This window comes from Kogia breviceps, chromosome 15, assembly GCF_026419965.1.
Source record: "Kogia breviceps isolate mKogBre1 chromosome 15, mKogBre1 haplotype 1, whole genome shotgun sequence".
NCBI lineage: Eukaryota > Metazoa > Chordata > Mammalia > Artiodactyla > Physeteridae > Kogia > Kogia breviceps.
The window spans coordinates 3,764,891-3,785,997 of record NC_081324.1 but is presented as its reverse complement, the minus strand read 5'-3'; the positions used below and the strand labels follow the sequence as shown (position 1 = coordinate 3,785,997).

At 42.3% G+C, this 21,107-nt stretch overlaps 1 protein-coding gene across 3 annotated transcripts in view; it reads left to right on the top strand.

Moving 5' to 3' along the window:
* Nucleotides 1-21,107, top strand: part of ZNF407 (zinc finger protein 407) — a 414,468-nt gene that overhangs the window by 253,281 nt on the left and 140,080 nt on the right. For all 3 annotated transcript variants that reach the window (XR_010836938.1, XM_067015316.1, XM_059039468.2), the window contains exon 8: nucleotides 11,899-12,077. Coding sequence is in view for 2 of the 3 variants with exons in the window: in XM_067015316.1 (XP_066871417.1) it covers nucleotides 11,899-12,077 (179 nt within the window). In the remaining variant the exon portion in view is untranslated. The remainder of the gene's footprint in view (nucleotides 1-11,898; nucleotides 12,078-21,107) is intronic.

Below are 21,107 nucleotides of genomic sequence, written 5' to 3'. Positions count from 1 at the left end.
TATATATAAATTAATTACATGTTCCTTCCAATTAATGATTTCTGTATGGCCTGTAAAAATGACGTTATGAATGTAATGATTACAGAATCCAAATCCTACCTCTTGTTATGTGTACTTGTTTTTAACTACACACGCACACACACATATTACCTTCCTTGTATCCATTTCTAACACAACAGTCTTCTAAAATGTGTGGGTTCTGATGTAAAAGAGATTCAGAACAAGGCTCCAGTTTTGTTTTTAAGGTTTTTCTTTTTTAGTTTAAAACTGGAAGCTATGTCTGCTTCAGCTGTAAAAGCACAATCAAGGCACCATGATAAGTGAGTCGGTGCTGTAAAAGTAAAACGAATTTTGCCTTCACTCACATGAGCTATAGAAGGAGGAAGCTTTATTGTCCCTGGGAAAGTGATAAGGCAGAGTAATTGTATATTATACTGTCCTGGAACATCTGCCTGAAGACTGTGGGAGCAATTCATCCATCACGGACGGTACAGCGTGTTTTGTCTTTCTGCTCTAGCCCGTCCCCGCTGCTGGCCTGTGCGGAGGTTTTGATAGGGACTGCGCCTGGGCCGGGGCGCACATTAATCAGCCCCCTTGTTCAACACTCCAGCTGACATAATTACAACCTGCGCACCGCAGTTATTCAAGTCGAGTCCTTGTCACTCGTGGTGCGAAACTACACAGCTCCGATCCCGGAGGAGATTGCCTTATCACACAGAACAAGGGCTCGCAGCAGTCGAAGAGAATAGAAATGGGAAAATGTCTTCCGGGAGTACTGTATATTCCTTTAAAATAAGACGTTTGAGAGACTTACAAGGGACAAAGGGAAGCACTGTGTGCAGTGACTGAAATGAACCAGTTATGATTGTTAAATGGATTACATGGAGCATTTCTGTGAAAATGGACGTAGATTACTAAATAAATTCGATGGCCCCTCGTAATCAGTGATTCTCTTAAGTTTCTCTTCAAAAGGGATCACATAACTTTACAATTATAAAAGGTTTAAACGCTCCTTGACAGGACTCAATTTTACAAAATAAAGTATGCATTTAAAATCTACTCTAAGTATACACTTAACTCATTGAGCTTTGTAAGGAATAAACTTAGAGCCAGAGAAAGAGACTTTCAAAGACGGGGAAGTTCACTGTTTCCTGTGGCTGGAAAATAAACTTTCTGTCTTATTATTTGCCGCACCTCCTCGCTCTAATCCTGGTGGCTTGCTGGCCAGGCCCCTCCAGTATAACAGGTGTGAGGGATGCACTCTCCTTTCAGCCACTTGAGAAGTATTTAAAATTTTGTCGCAGCCCGTCCCATGCCCCTAATAGACCAAGGGAGTCTGTGGGCATGTAGTGAATTATTGTGATCAGGTCTGCACACCTCCCCAATGAACTGTGCTCTTACACACGTGTGAAGAAGCTGTGGGTATTTGAAATCCAGCCTTTAAAATTTTTTTTGTCTCTCTGACATTATAAGGTTGTCCCAAGCAAACTCGGGTGTGGCCCAGACTCTCAGAAATGTTGTGAAATGTATTTCTGGTTCAGTAAAAATTTTACTTATATAACCTGAAGTTTGAAAAGCTTTCAACTAGAAAAGCTACAGTAAACTACTACATATATTTATATCCTCAATTGTAAAGCAGTATTACTTGTAGCTGACTGTTTCAAGCCAGAGCTCGGTAAGCGCACACCTGCGTGTAGTTCAGGCCCTGGTGAGGGTCTCTGTGCTCCTCTCTGCCCTCCTTAGCCTCCCCTACAACTACGATTCCAGTGCCTGCTTGGACTTAGCAGTAGGGGCAGGCTGCACTTGCCTAAGCTTTATTAAAGACCCTTTTCTTCGGAAGGCCTCTCGTCCGCGTGCCTCTCCTGGTTTCACAGCATTTCACTTTGCTAAATTAGCTAGTTAACAGAAAAGGAGAGACTCACACTCTGTGCTGTAAGGACGTAGGTTTGTAGAAATGAAAAGCTGGAGTGGGGACTCTGTTTATTTCAAAGGTCGAGGATAAGCCCCGCTCCCCTGACGTAACCACTTGTGATCATTCATGGTTTTGTCCTGCTAGAGATTAACCTAAACGCTTTGCTGATTCTCTGTTTCTTGGTTTATAGGCAGCATCTGGTTGTTGTCACAGCTCAGGAAGTTAGCTCATGCACCCGGTTTACCGCTAACACCTCTCCTCTCTGCCCTATTTTTTTTTTTTTTTTTTTTACTGTTTTCATTTTGATTTTCTAAGTGATTACCTTTACAACCTGACTTGCCTTACTTAAATCTTTTACTTGGTTCATCGAATTGAATTATGTCTATGTAAGCGTGAGAATCTTTACACTTGATTTTCATTTTTATTACCAACTTATGTCAGCCATACTGTTGTATTGCTGATGACAGTTACAGTCTGTATAATACTATCCAATCCAGTTTTTAAGCTGCATGTTTTGATCGTATCTGCTTTACATGAGTAAAACTTAAAGATATTCTCATGAATAATCCAAGTGATCCAAAAATATACTGAGCCAACGCAGACGTTCCCTCTGCCTTGGAAACCTTCCCATAAATATAATTACCTGATCAATAGTTTGCTAGGCTTTCTTCTAATACCCATTTAATGCATTTGTGTATCTAGATGAGTATATTGTATAGTTTTCAAAAGCTGAAAGGATTCTTAGATGTATTTACCTGGGACTTGCCTTATTTGTTTTTAACTTAACAGTGTGTCTTGGAAGTTTCTCCATGGTAGTACGTAAGGTGTACCTTATTTTGTTGAATGGCTTTTGTCCAACAAATAAGGATGAATGATGAGCTGCACACACACACACACACACACACACACACACACACACACACACACACACACACACACACACACACACCAGGGCTTCCTCCATAGCATCTGAGGGAGATTCAGAGACAGGCATGTCATCGTTACTCCTCCTCTCAGCCTGTCTCTGTACCTGTCCCACCTGTGGTTCTCTGGAGCCACACTCAGGGACGTTGCGGTGCCTGGCATCACACTGGGAAAGGCAGCACCACGGGGCGGGTCGGCTCCACGGCCTGGGGAGGCCACCCTGGATGGCGTGAGGTCAGGGCTGTGCGGGAGCAGTCGTGTGGCCTGGCCTACCAGGTCGCTTGCCTTGTTCTGGCACCACATGAACACTCGTGGTTGGGGCGGACCCTTGCTTTCCCTGTGATCAGGCCGTGCCCTCCCAGCATCCTACCAGGATGTAGTTGGCTTCCATGGAGCTCTGTAGGAGACCAGCTCCTACTCTGGGAAGCAGGCTTGCAGGGTAACCCTTACCTCTCAGCAGTATGGAAGTCCGCATTGTGGATCATTGTAAATTAACAACTCATTTCCTTTGTAAGCAAACATCTAGTTTCACATTCTCCCCTAGTGTTTAGCCATAAATAATGGTTTAATGATTCTCCTTGTGGATAACTTCTAGAAGTGAACTCTTAAGTCCAAGAGTATGTGTGTATTTTACTTTTGAAGGCTCTCATCAAACATCTTCCCAAAGCCTTTGCTAACTTTGCCACTTACCAGTGGCGTTCGTTTCCCTTACCATTCATTAATGCTACCAGTCTTCTTAAATTTTGCCCTTCTGTTACCTTAGGCTTTAATTGGTATTTCCTTGGTTACTAGAGTCATTTAATGCTTACATAACCATTTGTAGATCTCCAGTTAGGAATTTCTTGCTTATGTTTTTTTATCCAGTTTTTAAGATTTTTATCTTTTTTCTTATTAATCATAGGTACTCATTTTGTAGTCTGTATATTAATCATTTTATATATGTTTCATATATTTTGTCCATTTCTTTGCCCTGTCTTTTAACTTTATTTATGACTGTTATGTTATATAGCAGTTTTAAGTTTTATGAAGTGTTTTTGCTACGTCTTTTTATAGCATTTGTGTTCTGAATTTTATTCAGGAAAGCTCTTTCAAATCAAGATTGTAAAAATATTTTCTTGTATTTTCTTCTAGCACGTTTATAATTTAGTGTCCTTAGGTTAAAGTCCAAATGGCATTTATTTTTGCATGGTATAAGACCACAAGAGTCTAACTTATTCTTCCCCATGTGATAGGCAATTGACTGAACACCATTTGTTGTATAACCCATCATTTCCTCATTGACCTGAAATGACACCTTTATCCCTCGTATACATTGGTCTTTGTGTTCTTTGTCCTGGTGATGTATTGCGTTCAACACTCCCAATGACATTCATCTGTTTGCTAAACATCGTTGATAAAATGTTCCATTTTAACCAGAGGAATATGAGCTTCTTTATTCTTGTACCCTCTAACCAATTTTATTTTATTTTATTTTATTTTATTTTTTTATTTTTATTTTTTTTTTGTGGTACGCGGGCCTCTCACTGCTGTGGCCTCTCCCGTTGCGGAGCACAGGCTCCAGACGCACAGGCCCAGCGGCCACGGCTCACGGGCCCAGCAGCTCCGCGGCATGTGGGATCTTCCCGGACCGGGGCACGAACCCGTATCCCCTGCATTGGCAGGCGGATTCTCAACCACTGCGCCACCAGGGAAGCCCATCTAACCAATTTTAAATTTAACCAGCACAACTGTTTAGTAATCTAAAATTACCAGGCTCTTTTTTTATGGGTCCTTTAGTGAGAACATAAGTGGCAGAGGACTGTTTCCTGGGCTGTGTTACGTACATTGTGGAAGAAGCCCTGAGCTGCCTTATTGCTTACTGCCTGCCACCTGCAGTGACTCGCAGCTTTATTTCCTTCTCCCTTGGAGACTTCCCAGGCTTTCTTAGACTCAGTTTTTGCTCAGCGAATTTATAATTAAATACTACTGGTTAAAAAAATGTGAAAACTTCTTAAATTTAGTTTACAAAAAGACTTCCTTTGGATTATCCTTTATTCATTTTGGATTACTCTTTTAAAGATACAGTAGAAGCCTCTTTCAACTGAACTTTTAGATAAATATGTACTATAATACACTTGTTCCGGTGCAAACTTAACGACAGAGTAATTCTTTTCAAGGGTATTAGTTCAAAAAGTATATTCCGAACAGGCAGAAAAAGAAATCGCATTTCTAAACATATATGCACGCATGCACTATATAACTGTTTGGGGAATCTGTTTTTCAAACGAATTGAAGTTGCCTTTCGTATACAGTGAGAAAATTGCTAATGATGACCCAGATAGTTGAACTGTACTGCATTTAATAGAAAGACTCGCAACAGTAATCAAAAGCGAACTGAGTACCTCCTGTATTTTCTGAACTTGTTAATATCATTTACTTAACCCTCATGACAGCCTTATGAGATACAGATATTATTCCCATAAAACAACAGCAACAACAACAGCAAAATACTCCGTGGTCAGAAAGTGTGGAAGGGAGAATGTTAAAGAAAACTAGCACAGTTCTTTAAGTAGAACTTTCAGAAGATTTTAATGTCCATTTACATACACAACCTGTCAGATTATTAGCAGTAGACCAGGATAGTCTTTAATTTCACACAGGAGTTTGGGAGTGGTGAGGCAGTTACGTAGCTTCCCTTGGGGAACTGGGAAGGCAGTGTTCATTGGGATGTGTGCGCCCGTTAGCTCATGACATCTGTGCCTGCTCTCTCTGCGTTTCCTTTTCTTTATCGGTAAGACAGTACTACCAGTACGTGTTAATAGATACATAGAAATTACCTGATTGTGTCTTAGTGATAGTACCTTATTCTCTCTGGTTCTGTAGTTAACTCATGATGTTTGCCACACCCGCTCACCGGCACAGTCTTGTGACTGAGGACCTGATGGCGTGGGTGGGAAGTTGTGACCCGGGAGGAAAAGGAGCAGCGTGCAGAAGGCTGAGTTCTACCGGACGTGAGCCTTGTGCCGCTTGGCTCATTGCAGCAGACGGGCGCAGGCATAGACAGACCAGCCGACTGTGACGGAGGACCCAGAATTAGCTTCAAAGAGGGCAAATATTGATGAGGGGAGCATTTCAAGCCAGTGGGGGAAAGGTAGACTGTTAAGATGTTGTCTTGACAGCTCTGGCTAGCAGTCTGGATCCGCAGTTCACACCACACTCTAGGAGAATTTTGAAAGGGATCTAATATTTAGTGGAACATAATGAAACTATTCAAGTACTAGAACCAAATTTGGGACAATCCTTTTATGACCTCCAAGTAAGGAAGCCATAGGACGAAAGATGAACAAAATAAAACACTTCTGCTTTTCAGAAGATGCTGTAAGCAAAGTCTAAAGGAAACTTAGGAAGAAATATTTGTTACTTTTGTCATTAAGTATCTACCTCCTTTATGTATAAGAGAATGACTAACAACCCTTAGAAAAAAACTGATCAAAAATATGGAAAAGCAGTACAGAGAAAAGAAAATACAGATGACATTTCAATATTCGAAGAAACTTTATTCGTTACAAGAGAAATGAGGATTAAAACTTTTAAAGGTTAAAAGTTGAAACCCCAGTGAGCTACCATTTTTCACCCACCAAGTTGGCAAAAATTTTGTAAGTTTGGTAACACAACACACTAGAGCGGCACGAATGTGCAGAAACAGACTCTCCCAAACATTGTTGGTGGAAGAGTAAACTGCTACAGCTCCTCTGGAGGGCAGTTGGGCAGCGTTTATCAAAACTACAAAAGCATATGCCCATTGCCATGGGAAGCAGTTCCATTTGGCATGCTGAGATTTTCTTGGCATCCTGAGAAATGGAAAGTGTTTCACAAGATGATTCATTGCAACCTTGTTCATACTAGCAAATGATTGGAAAGTACCTAAATGCTCACCAGTACAGGGTCAGTTAAATATAATACTCTCTGTCCTTACCGGCTATTAACAAAGGAAGGAAAGGGGGCGGGTAGAGGGGGGCTTCGGGAAGGACACTCTGCTCTTACATAGTCACGTGGAAACAGCATCGCCACGCCCTGTTGTTAGGTGGAAGAAGGTGCTGCTGACACGTGTTACGCCCACAGATTTACACACAAGAAGAGGGGAGAAAAGAAGATACAGTAGGTTTGTGGATTGGAAAAATCATTCTTCATTCTCCCAAAAGATTGATAAGAAGTTAGGGATCCCGGGTCCCTGGTGGAGGTGGGGGTGATCCGGCCCGTGCTGGGAGGAGGCTTTACTATATCTGTCTATCACTAGACTGTTTGATGTTTGAAATATGTGAAGGTATGTTACGTCAGCTTCAGCGGTGCATTATTTTTTAATAACTGAAATAATACGCATCAAAAGAGGAAAAAATATTCACTAGGATTCTTTTTAAGCTTCCTTCTTATTAGGTTAAATAACATAAATTTAACATGCTTTTGTGTTGATAGGCAGTGAGTGTGTAGTACTGACATAATCTTGTGGCGTTCTAGAAGCACTTGTGGTTTATTTTATTAATTTATTATTTTAAGATGCATTGCTTTTGAACTGAATATTTCCTTTATTACATATTTTTTAAGAAGCCGTAAAATTAGTCAGGTCGCATCTCTGGTCCTTTTGCTAACTGCCCAGCCCACGCTTTATATATTTATTTATACACATATATAGGTACGTATCTGTAAAGCTGCCTCAAGATTTTCAGCAAATTTCATTTGCAATGTCCTCATAATTTAGAATACCTTCCCCGTAAACCCAGTGCTTGAGCTCCTGGGCCCAGCAAGTCCGGCCTGAAGCCCCGCTCCCTACAAGGAGCCTGCAGCCTTGCGCCGAGGCATCTAACTTCCCGTGGAACGGTGGTCCCACTCTCCCTGCTAAGAGCTCCTGCATCTACCCTTTTTCTCATGCCACACTCTCTTGATTACCATTGCTTCAGCAGTTTGGAAAAAGCAGAAAGTGTGAGTCCTCAGCTTAGCTCTTTGTGAGATTGTATTGAGTCTTGTAGGTCCCATGCGTTTCCTTGTGAATTTTAGGATCAGCATTTCAATTTCTGTAAGAAATCCAGCTGAGATTTTGATAGGATTGCACTGAATCTGTACATCAATTGGGGGAGTATTGCCATCTTAATAATCTGAAGTCTTCCAATCTATGAACACGGGACTGACTCTGTACCTTAGAAATCAATGTCCAACTGAAGACATATTCAGTCACCCACTCCAAATGATTGTATGCCCGCTTGGTTTAACTGCTGTTAAATTCCTGGCAATCTAGGTCAGACCGTATTTGAAATAACGTCTTAGAACATCCTTTTCTACTTTATTTTACTGTTTTTTGGCCTCGCCACACGGCATGCGGGATCTGAGCTCCCCGGCCAGGGGTCGAACCCGGCCCCCTGCGGTGGAAGCGCGCAGTCCTAACCACGGGGCCGCCAGGGACGCCCCCAGGACATCCTTACTTCTGCCTGACCGGCTCTTCATTTGTCCCTCTTCAACTTACCATTCTAATCACTACTTGGAAGTTCTGTTTGGGGGAGGAATATCATTTGGGGGCTCCATGTCATTCAGAATTCCTTGGCTGAAGTTATCCAATCCACTTATTGTTCACTGAGTCTTACAACAGTGCTCCTAGTCAGCTACCTGTTTTAGCACAGGCCCAAGTGTAGGGACTGCAGTCTGCCCCTCCTTCATGGGTGTTCTGCTTTAGATGATGTTGATATAATATGTTATAGCTTTTGCTTTCTAGGCTTGGATTGAAATAGTTTGATTTTGTAGGTGTGAAAGGTTCCTTTTGGTCTCAGTATTTTAAAAAATTTTATGCTGCATGACATTAGATGCAGGACAAATTATGATAGTACACAAATACGCTATTACCAGCGAAATATATGAAATGTATCTTTTCTGTTGCAGACAGACATTGACTATTTTTTCTTCTTGTTTGCATATATTTAATGTTTCTTACATGTGTGTATAAAACAGAATTATATATGTATACACACAGATGTATTCTTTACATAAAATAAAAGATATAAATAGTATATATATCATAAATAAAAATAGATAGGTATAAAATATACATATGAAATGATCCTTAACCTGAAATACCAAGTTCCACACCACTTCTTTCTTGGTTTCAGTCTATATTTTTAAATAAAAAGAAGGCTCTCATCTTTTTAACCCTCCCTCCCCACTTTCACTTGCTTCAGTAACAGTCCCCTGATTATTAGATTCCATGTGCTTTTGACGTACTAAGAGATACTGCTTTATTTTTATCCACTTTTATACACACTTCTCAAAAACAAAATATTCAGTTTTCAAAGTCATCTCTCTCTTCCTTCACCGAGGGTTCGGATTTGTTGCTTGTATCAGTGATTGTCTTTGACTCTTTATGCCTAGCTTTTTCCATACGGAAATAACATAGGTGGCACCAAAGACTCGGCAGTCCTAAGAGACAGTAATAATTAAGCACAGTAGTGGGTTTTGTTTTCACTCCCCCATGTCCGTAAACAGTGGTGAATTTAGCCGGCGTCTGTGATGCCCTGGAAAACCGTCGGGAGATCCATTGACTCAGAGAGTGACTTGGAACAGCTCGCCCAGTGAGCTCCCCAACTGGTCCTCTTCCTTTGCACTAGCACAGTGGACATTTGTCCTTGTCACAGTGGACATTTGTCTCATATGCCTTCAGATGGTTTTCCGTGTTACTTCTGTCAACTTGATGCAGAACTGTTATTTATTCCAAGAAGATTTATACATTTAAGAGACTCTAGAACCCCACCCTTTGCTTAGAATGTGCCAGTACCTTTGATATGTAAATACTGTAAGGAAGGAGGGCTGTGGTGTGCCTGAACTGCCCTGCCCTTGAGCACAGAAAATGGACATTCAGATTCTGTCTTAATCACTTTCTGGCCCTGTAGCCCTTGATACTCATCTCCGGGATGGTCCCTCAACAGTCTCTGCCACGGGGTCCTGGGAACAGCGTCAAAGTAGCCAGGCCAGTGGCAGACACACAGAACACGTGAGGTTCTTACCCGTCATCACCCTATTATAGTGCTTATTAATTAACAGTAGGGAATTTATATAAAAAGCAAATTTGATAATTCAGTAGTGACAAGAAATAGAGAAGTTGTACGTGCACATGTTCACTGACTGTCTTGCACAGATTTAGTCTAAGTTCTAAGAGAGACTTAACACGGAGCTTGACAGAGCCCTTGCCAGAGGCCAAGTGCACACAGCGGAGAACATCTGCTGCGCCCGTTCTCCTCCTCCTCCTCCTCCTCCTCCTCCATCTTCTTTGGTGTTAAGTTTTTTGAAAAACATGTAAACATTAATATGTAAATCATTAAAGTATGTTTGGAAAAAAAAGAAATGGGCACTGCTGCATGGGGCATTAGCCTCCTGGTGTGTTTCTTTGTAGTCTAGGCTGAGAGAGATCTGATTTCATCTCCCCACCCATATAGAGCCCATGTGTACATTTGATGTCAGGCCCTGCCTGGAGATGGGGGTGAAGTAGCAGAAACTTTGCCGAAGGAGTGTCTCAGGTCCAGCTGTAGGACTGTCAACATAGTGTAGGCTGCCCTTTGGGAGGAAGGTGTTTGTGGGTCAGCTCACCCACGTGCGGGAAGGAAAGGCCGTCCCTGTGGGGCACTGTTCCCAGTGCCACGGTCGTGAGCTCTGCCTGCTTGGGTGACGCTGCCCCACCCTCCTCTGGTCCTGAGTGAACAGCTAACGTGTCTACCAAGCCTTTGGGTTTCTGAAGTTGTTTGCTGCCTCTACGTAGCTACTCTAAAATTTGGGGTTATAACCATTTTTGTATTCTTCACCAGTGCTCCCAGGGTGCGTTCCTGGGTGCAGTTATGTATTACACGGAAGCATAATTCCACTTAGAAGTGTCTCGGCCCTGCGGAGCCACGGAAAGCTCCGTCGTGGAGCCCTCATGATCTGAATCGGTGCGTTGTGAGATGCGTTTGCTAAATACCTACCGTGTCCTAACTTTTTCTGGACATGGAACCTTATCTTCAGACATCGTCCTACAGGATTTTGTTCTTCAGCAATACCTGCAGGGAAGACTGATAAACACAGTGCTTGATTTTCTTCAGGCAGTTCATTTCGCTCTGTTGGAAATCTGAGGCCATCTCATCCTTCGTTTCTTTCTGGTTGAGCACCTCGCCCCCGACACACACGCGCACACGCGCACACGCACACACACACCCCCCCGCTTGACTCTGTGTTGGCCGCCTTTTAGCACTGCTCTAACGACGACAGAGCCCGAAGGGGCGCGGCCGCCCGTGTGGACGGGGTCTGGGGGCACAGTCGCGGTGCGGTGCCGAGCGGGCTGCGAGCGGGAGGGCCGTCTGCCTCACGAGCAGACCCCTGTGCCTGGGGTTCCCGTCATCTCAGGCCCCGCATCTCTGCGCCTGCAGGAAAGCAGTGGGAGAGGGGCCTATTTTCAGGGACAGTTTGGTGGGAAATACACAGGCCCTCAGTTGTATGTATCCAGTCCGTCCCTCTTCAGAACCTACACCAGCACAGGAGCCTCACTGGAACCTTGCACATTGCCCAACTGTGCGCTGAGGGGCTGTTTCCAGCTACTTTTCTATCGTCACACTATCGTAGGGCCTTGCTTAGAAGCAGCTCACCTGACAGGTCTAAAAGCCAAGGCATCTTCTTTTCCTTAGTGCCCCCATTTCAGTGGAGGTGACAGGGCTTGCCTTTGTACCAATGCTCCGTGGTGCAAGGTGTGCTCTCAGGATTAAGGAAACTCCTTCACTGCCCTCAAGTGGTACCAGAATAATTTGATATTAAAATCACAGAACTTGGGACTTTGTGTTTTCCAGTTCTGCACAGAAATGAATCGCTCGGGTAAAAGCCAAGCTAGAAATTAGCACCAAGGTTACAAAAGCTCCCAACCTCATAGGGTCCATGTTAACTCTTACAGAGCACAACACTTACAGCATACATAGCGCCTGACACCTGTGAGGTCTACATGAGTGGTCACCGCCATCATGATCTGTGGTCTCATGTTATTGATTTGACCTTAATTCCGTTTACTTTTCTTTCTTACTTGGTAGGTCAAACTGTGCTGAAAATATCCGCAAACACATTCTACACACGGGCAAACATGAAGGGGTCAAGATGTACAACTGCCCCAAGTGTGACTATGGCACCAACGTCCCTGTGGAATTTCGGAACCACTTGAAAGAACAGCATCCTGACATCGAAAACCCTGACCTTGCCTACTTGCACGCTGGTAAGAAACTAACACCGTTGTGTAAAATGCTTCACTCATCACAACAGTCACTAGGCTATTTGTGCATTACCAGCATTTATGTAAATGTAGTAGCATGTGTGATAGTATCTGCTTCAAAACTGATAAAAAAGAACACTTGGTCTTCTCCCCCTCAACTATGAAAACAGGTCTTTTCAATTATATTTCATCAAGAGCAAATATGACGAAATAATCATCGCAGGACAGCAGAATTATGAGTAGCAAATACTCAAAACACGGTTGAGCTGAAACAGTAGTAGTTGTTTGAGCTTCGTATTTTGGCTAACTGATAAGGTTTTTAATTCTTTTCAAAAAATGTTTGTGATGTAAAATGTTACGCCTGCCCTATCCCTTGTACCACGGTTTTCCCATAAATACCTAGAAAGGAGAAGAATGTGACTGAGGAGAGCAGGAGAACCTGGATGGGGCAACAGAGTGCCACACGTGTCCCCAAAATCAGGAGGGACCATCGTACGGGTTTCAGGGAACGCTGGTGATGGCAGAGGCTGCTGAGATCACTCTGGCCTTGTTGGACTGGCCGTCAGATGCTGTGGGAGGATCAGAGACGCAGCACCAACTGCAAGGTTAAGCACGTTGACCCCTGGAGCCCAGCCTTTTGTGTAGTGAACAAGGGGGCCTTGGTGCAGAGTTCTTCCGTGCAGAGTAGCCAGGTGATGGATGGTGAGTATGGGACCTGTCGGAAGAGGTATTCCCCTGCAGGACATTTGCCGGAAGTTCCAACTGTAGCCCAAACGGGACTGTATTTAAATAATGCCAGGGGATGCCAGGGGATCCAGGGGATGTTTAAAGCAGGTGCTTTGGGAGCAATTGGAGCTGTATTTAAACTGTCCTCCCCGTCCCGGCTTTGTGGGTTACAGGCAGGCTCATCTCATCACCTTAGATTTCTCGTATGTAAATCCATGTGGTGGGATCTGTTTAAAGGGTTATTGTGAGAATGTAAAAAGACCTTGGCTGTGAATCTGTTAGCACAGTACTCTCGTGCCGAGAACAATCGGTGCAAAGGATGGTGGCTGTTGGTGCTGATGCTGGCGAAGTGACAGTAGTGTTTGAAAGTTGTGTGAAAGCCCACCCCAGATGCAAGGCTGCCTTTGCACAATATATAAACGACATTGCTTCATGTGATGTCTACAGTGAAAGAAACCGAACGTGTTGAGTAATCTGAGGTAGAATAATAGTCCTAATCCATTTGACACTGCATGTAAGGTTATTATTTGTTTTCTGCTGACGTGTTCTCAAATTTCTCTGTCTGTACTCATCAGATGGACTCTTTAAAGTCATGGTAAAACTTCTGATTTATTAATCTCTGTTCTACCCACGTCTGTTTTTGAAAAAGAAGAACGGGGATCAATATTCTTTGCATTTTGGTGAGGTTGTTACTGAAAAGGTTTTGAACTAGACAGTTTATCAGCTTTAGTTCACAAAAACAGATAAAGTCAAATTGAAACATCTTCTGGCCATGAGCACCTATGGATTCTTTATTAATATGAGTGCATGGCAATGCAGATGTCAGAAATATTGCCTAAAAGCTGGTGCTTCAAGAAATGGCCAAGCAAAATGATCTAAACTGATGGTAGGTTGTCAGCAAAGTACCATTTTCAAGGTAGTTTCACCATTTCAGCTTCTCAAGATGTAATATTGACGCATTCTGTCTCTCTCTTCCATTGCACCAATTAGACATTAAAAGTAGGTTATTTTCCTAAAATAAGGTGTTTCTAGCTCTAAATGAAGTGTAAACAGCAAAGAAAGGGGGAGGAAGCTAATTGCAGGCCAAAGAAACACATTCCTTTTGTTGTTCTGCACGGAAAGGACAGACTCTTCGCTTAAGCCATTGCTGCTCTAGTGATGCTGACTGAGAGTTCTGTTTTGAGATATCATTTGTATAAAATCTTTTTTAGAAAAATTATCCTAGTTTCCTTGTGTATGTGTGTGATGCTCTTGTGCATAGGGTCCTAGTTTTCTGTTTGTATTTTTATGATTCTTTTGGAACCTTCGTCTATATAAATCACAGTAGCATTCCTCAGTAATTTGACAAACGAAATCCACGTGGTACGTGTGGGGTGTCACTTGCTTATTCTCCCCGTGCAAGGCAAGATTGCTCTTCAGTAATATATTTGCTTTGATAAACTTAGCTCAGTTTGGAGAAAACTTTAAAACGGCAAAGTTCTCACGTGGGCTCTTTCATCTTGTAATGCCGAGTCAACTGTAACACCTTCATGAGCGTGTGGAACGCGCCTTCCTCCTGCGAAGCGAGATAGTGAAGCGGGCTCTCGCTGCTCCTCCTTCCATGCTGGCCGGGAGAGGAATGAGGCGGCACAGTGCGTGAAGCCGTGATGGACGGTGCCGCGCGAGGTCGGGAGGTGGCCTGAAATCTTCCGACAGGTTTATGGCCCAGACCTGACGGTGGCTGTCGGCTGCCTTCTCTGCCACCGACACTATTCATGCGTCGAGAAATCTGTAACCGAAAATTGAGTGACGCTCGTGAAGCAGTTCTTTGCAGCTACCCAGAACCGGCAAACAGGTTCAGTCCGGATCTGACTGGGCTCTCCCGCGCAGGTAAAACGTCTCATGGCCCCATGAGAAGGAAAGCGTTAAACAACACAACGGAAAAGGTGGTAAATAATGTCATTTGGGGCACTTTACATTTTAGTTGAGATGATATGTGGAAATATCTGTGTCTCATTTTTGTTGTTGTTGGAAAACAGAAAGTGGCGTTCCTGCGGTTGTGCTTCCCCTGGGAGCCCTGCGGTGAGGGCCGTGCCATCTCTGAGGTCCCCCCTCACCGTAGCATCCCGTGTCTCTGTGCGCACGGCCTTCTCGACAGGCCGGGTTTTAACTTCGGCCCTCGTTCCCCCGTTGAATGACTTTGCAAACGCTGTCTTCACTGTGCGAGTCTCGGTCGTCCCCTCTGTAAGCTGGGGGTGGTGACGCCCACAGCACCGTTTCCGTGTGACCTATAACCGGGACGGCAGGGCGCGTAAAGCGTGTGACGCGGCGGAGCGCGTAGCCGCCACCGCCGCCGCCGCCACCGCCCAGTGTTCCTCTCTGCTGGCTCCGCTGGTGGCTCTTCGTCTCCTTTCTCAGCAGCCGTCGGGAACTAGGAGGGGGACTTCGACATCATGTTCCGTTTCATACTCCTGAGAATTAAAGGCCGTACGTGAGCTTTAATTTTGGTTGTCGCCTTTGTTGAAAAACAAGATACAAGTGGTCATTTATTTTTTTAAAATAAAAGTGGATTATTTAGAAATGTAGTATTTGGTTTCCAGGCATTTCGGGATTTTCTAATTATCTTTTTGTTAACTACTGAAATAGTAATATAAGTTGATTTCTAGCTTATATCTACTGTGCTTACAGAACACAGTCTGAATTATTTTAATCCTTCAGAATCTGTTTATACTTTCTTTATGCCCAGCATTATGGTGAGTTTTGGTAAATGTGTGAGACATACTAGAAATATCGGTGTTGTTTGGTGCTGTATTCTGTGTTTCCTATATGTCACTTACCTCATTTCTTTACTGTATTGTTCAGATTGTCTGTATTCTTACTGGGGTTTTTTTTGGCGCTAACTCTATCACCTATGTTAAGAGAGGTTTATTAAAGTTGGCCCACTGTGATTATGGATTTGTCTGTTTTTCTGTTAATTTTGGCTTTACATATTTTAAAGATAAATCACTGGATACTTGGAACTTTAGGTTTGTTTTATACACATACACACCTAAGATAAAGAAAAGATATATGATTCTCTTATAATTATGAAATGTTCCTTTTCATCTGTAGTAATACTTCTTGCCATCATTCTATGTTTTATATTGTATAGCTATACTAGCTGCCTTATAAACAGCATATAGCTGCATTTTGTTTCTTTTACCTGCAGTGACAAGTCTAATCTTTTGCTTGAAGTAGTCCTTGACTTTATTATTTATACTTGATAATCGATATACTCATCATAGTCGAAACCCAGAACTACTCGAATGTCCATCAAGTAGAGTATAGAAAGGTTGCGTATTTACCTAATGGAATGCTCTACGGCAACGAGAAGGATTGAACTACAACTAAAGCGACAATATGAGTAAATCCCACAATCGTATCCTTGGATGAAGTTAAGCCAAACAAAAAGGAGTATATTCCGTATGATTTCATTCTTTATTAAATATAAAAGCAGCCAAGACTAATCTGTGGTGTAGAGAGCAGGCAGGGTCTGCTTCCGCTTGGGGACAGCAGCCCCGCGGTGAGGAGAGGGCGTGCCGGTTCTCTTTCTGACCCCTAATGTTGGGGCGCGGTTGCGTTCAGTTGGGGAAAATTCCTCAAGCTCTTCTCTGAGTTGTACCCTTCTCTGTAGGTACTTCTCTTTTTAAAAGAACAGGATTCCCTTGACCCCTAAACTTCTAAAGAGGTTCATTTAGGTCCGCTCTACATCTCATATGATGAGGTTATACAAGCACGTTAGTCCCGCAAAACTGATGTCAGATTGCAAGTGGCCAGGATCTTTTTTGTCACTGTACATTACACTTGTTCCCGATTACGTGAAATCCATTTCATCTCCAAAGTGATCTTTACTTGAGCTTCGTAGTTTTAGCAGTTGTATTTCTCCCATCTCTCTTATCCATGAATAAGCTTGGTGTTCGTTCATCCACTACACCTTGAGAAAGCATTACACACACTTTATGTTTGCAATATAGGTGACCTTCAATTGGACTTGGGTGGTAATATCTCAGAGTACTTTAAAAATGACCTGAGGATTGAGATGGAGAGGGCCAAGGAGAGAGTGGAGGGGGGGTGCCAGGGCTCTGCTGCTTGTGCCTATGAAGAAGATGTTTTTCCTCACGACCTCCAAGAGACAGACGCCACGTTGTGCCTCCACGGCTCAAAGGGAAGCTATGCTCCCCCTGCACCTGCACAGACGCGCCCGGAGGGCCCAGGCGTGGGGGGGCCGCCTTCCCGCAGGATGAGCGCCGCGTGGACACTAGGAGGTTGGCTTCGTTGTTCCATATTCTCATCTGAGAAGCGGGGACTTTAAATGTAGTAAATGTTTCTGCCTTTTCCAAAGGTAATAATCAAATGGTGTTCTCTTATTAGGGGAAATTAAGCATTAAGTGATGGGATAGTATTTTTCCTATTTTCCTTAATTTTTCTACCGTCATATTTTTTTATCATATTTGTATTGATATGATTTTCATTAGCTCTTATATATATCAGTACTTAATCATTTACAATATACATTAGGTTATTGCCTGTGCAGGATGATAGCACATGAATCTATCAAACCCTCTTCACAGATTAGAATTTTTTATTCTCTTGTAAGATAGTCAGTTTTTAAATTCTTTACGACATGTATTATTTAACTTCATTCCACAGCATTTCTCTTACCCAGTTATAAGAATAAGAATGTGAAAGTTTGACTCTTATCAAAATTCCAAATCCTTTTCTCTTTCTAATGGTAACCAGTTCAGTACCATTTAAACTATATTTAACTGATTTCTTAATTCTATCCAAGTGGATCACTTTATACTTAGGCAGATTAAGTTTCATATTCCACCTCTGAGCCCATTTGCTTAATCTATCACGGTTAAGAGAAAACAGCTATAGCCTTTTGTATCTTAACCATTCCCTCTCACTTAGTGGTATATTCAAATTTTGTAATATAAAAGGTTTTCTCCATCATTAATTAAAAACATTAGTGTTCTGATATATAGAGAGCCTTGTAGAATGCAGTCTTTTCCCAAATTCTTTGGCCCTCTATTTTTAACCCCATTACTTTCATCCCCGTTTGTTAGTTGGGTGCCCTGACACATGTCATGACATCTTGTACAATAATTCATTTTATGAAAAGGTCCAAAAATCTCAGAAAATCCTGACAGTTTCTCACTGGTTCTCCCTTACATAAACCAATTATTACTTCAACTTAAAAAGGAACGAAATTTTTCCTGACATGATTGCCTTTGGTAAATCCATGCTGACTCACTCCTATTAAATTGTACTTCTCCAAATGTATTATTAAGCTCATCCATAAGTATCATCTCAAATTTATTTCCTAATATAGATGTTAGACTTACAGCTCTATAATTTTCAGCCTCTCCCCTCTTTCTTTTTAACCTTCAGACTGGAGTCCTTGTTTTCCAGTCTCCTGATACCTCACCACTTAACACAAGACTTCTTAAAATAATTCACAGTTCAACAATTTGATTCTTTAACCTCAGACATCATCCATGGGTTAATTTACTATTTTTCTCAACTGCTGCTAAATGTCTTTTTCTTTCAGAGTCCTGTCCACATGGTCTGGTGCCTTCTGTCCACCATGGCACAGCAGATTAGGTATTTTGCTAATTGGCCTCTCTCTCCATGCTCTCTCACCCTCACGCCTGTTGGAATTCCTAAGTTTAGGACTATCTTACATTCTTTGCAGTCAGTGGGTGAATAATGTCAAAGCACCATTTTTCCATCAATCACCTATTTTTCAGTAATACAGTCGCTCTCCAGGATGGTCTCATTTGTGTTTGTGTGCCAGTAAATGTGCTGTTTACTGGTGAGTTAAGCTGGCTCTGAACTCATCACCATTTCTCTTTTATTGAGTAATATACTGATATAGGTTTTTTCAAAACTTTCTAATTAACATTCTTAAATATTTTAAAATTTAATCTCCTGAAGAATAAATATGTTCTCTCTAACATGTCTTCAGTATATGTCTAAAAACTTCCTTTATCTACTTACCATTGTGGAGCAGGCTTAAGGAAATATTTGCCCCATGTGTCTCTCTGGTCCACTTTCTGCCATTTCCTTCCCACGGTCCTCCAAACTGTAATATGTATGGCTTCCTATTTTAGATGGTTAGTATGGGGAACTAAAGAACTCTATTATTTTGCACGTTTTGCCTTTTTAATTGCAAAGAAAGAAAGAGGAAGGGTAGTAATAGTGTCTGTGCTGAACTTTTCATTAGGCCATTAAATCTTCAAAGCAAAATTCTTTGGTAGGTGTTATTCCCAATTTAATGATTTTAAAAAAAGAACCTTCAAGAGGTTAACTTGCTGCTTGAAATCCATGCCTGTTTGTCTTCAAGAGTTTTCCAATTATATAATCCTACATGTCCAGGAGCTTTAAAAAAAAAAAAATCTCCCTGTTTGGGAAAAGCATTAGGAACTTGTGGAGAAATCAGCGACTTTTAGAAAGTGGCTGCTGTCATCGGCCGATGCTGGCCTTCGCTGCGTCATTTCCAGCCTCCAGCCAACCCTGCTCGCTTCAGGCCGGTCCCCACAATCTGAATGGGCTCTGGCCAGTCCATCCTGTTACTGTTTGTTTGTCCTGAAGGCAGTGGTCTCTGTATACTGACAGACTCCCTCGGTTTGTCTCAAGTCTGAAGTCAAGGGGAGATTCTGTCAGCAACCAAGGACCTCTGTTCAGTCCTGAATGGCAGGTTTTTCCTCCAGTTCCAGGGTTTGTTCCTATACTTGGTCCTCCTAAGTGTATAGTTTTACCCCCCCTTAGACTCTCTAGTCGGTGAATATATTGTGCGGTGTTAAATACATTGCACCCTTAAAGCTGTTTGCCCATTTTGTCTTTATTTCAAAAATCTGAACAAATGGCTAGCATATACTTGAACTCTTGGTGAAATTTAAATGTTAATAAAATAGTATAGCCCCCCAAAAAAGAAATCAGCATCTATGGGTTAATGAAATTCTTATCATGGAAGCCTTAATATTGAGTTTTAAGACGTCAGATAATCTGAAAACGTGTACTAGGAAGTAGCATGGTATAATATAATTAAAAAAAAAAAAAAAAACCACTAGGATAACTGTTTCCACCATTGTACTTCTACTGCCTGGTACAGAATTTGGAGATTGGATGGATGGGTGGACGGATGGAGTCAAATGAACTAGGTTTTAGTGTCCTGACTTTATTGCGATTGAGATGTGTGACTTTAAGCAAGTCTCTCAACCGTCTGCATCTGTATTCTCAGCTGCAAATGACTAACAATGCTTAGCCTTTCCCTTGAATATGAGGTTCAAATGAAATAATACATAGGAAAGAACTTTGAAAGTTATCATTGAGATTTTCTGTAGAAATAAAGGTATTGGGCTTTTTTTTTTATTGCTGTTCTAATACTAAGAAAGTAGTAGGAGAGGACTGGAATGTATTTTGCATTTATTTGAAGTTGTTATTGAGAGTAATGAGTCTCATAACTATATATGTGTGTATATGTTTTATGTGTGTGATACATATATTAGCATGTCAGTCTGAGCACATATCCAAAGTTAGGGCTAGAAAACGTCTATATAAAACTTTTTTTTCAGAGGAGAAACTTATTATTTGAATTATTTGTATTCTTTGTTGCGTACTATATTTTTAAAACAAATATGATCTTGAAATAATGTCCTTTCTAGTGTATATTTTAATGTTCTGTGAAGTCCTTAATGGCATTCACAACATTTAAAATAAAGTCAGAGTACAGGGCTTCCCTGGTGGCGCAGTGGTTGAGAATCCGCCTGCCGATGCAGGAGACACGGGTTCGTGCCCTGGTCCGGGAGGATCCCACATGCCGTGGAGCAGCTAAGCCCGTGAGCCATGGCCGCTAGGCCTGCGCGTCCGGAGCCTGTGCTCCGCAACGGGAGAGGCCACAACAGTGAGAGGCCCGCATACCACAAAAAAAAAAAAGTCAGAGTACACAAGTAAAGTACGGCTCTTGTTAGTAATACCTAATAGAATTCACTGAAAATATCTCAAATTCATGTAAATCCGTTTAGTTAGTCATTTTTGATGGATCTCAAGCCTTAAGAGCACTCAGTCTCATCCCCTAACTACATAATCTTAAAGAGAAGTTTTTTTTTTTTTTTTTGTGGTACGGGGGCCTCTCACTGTTGTGGCCTCTCCCGTTGCGGAGCACAGGCTCCGGACGCGCAGGCTCAGCGGCCACGGCTCACGGGCCCAGCCGCTCCGCGGCACGTGGGATCTTCCCGGACCGGGGCACGAACCCGTGTCCCATGCATTGGCAGGCAGATTCTC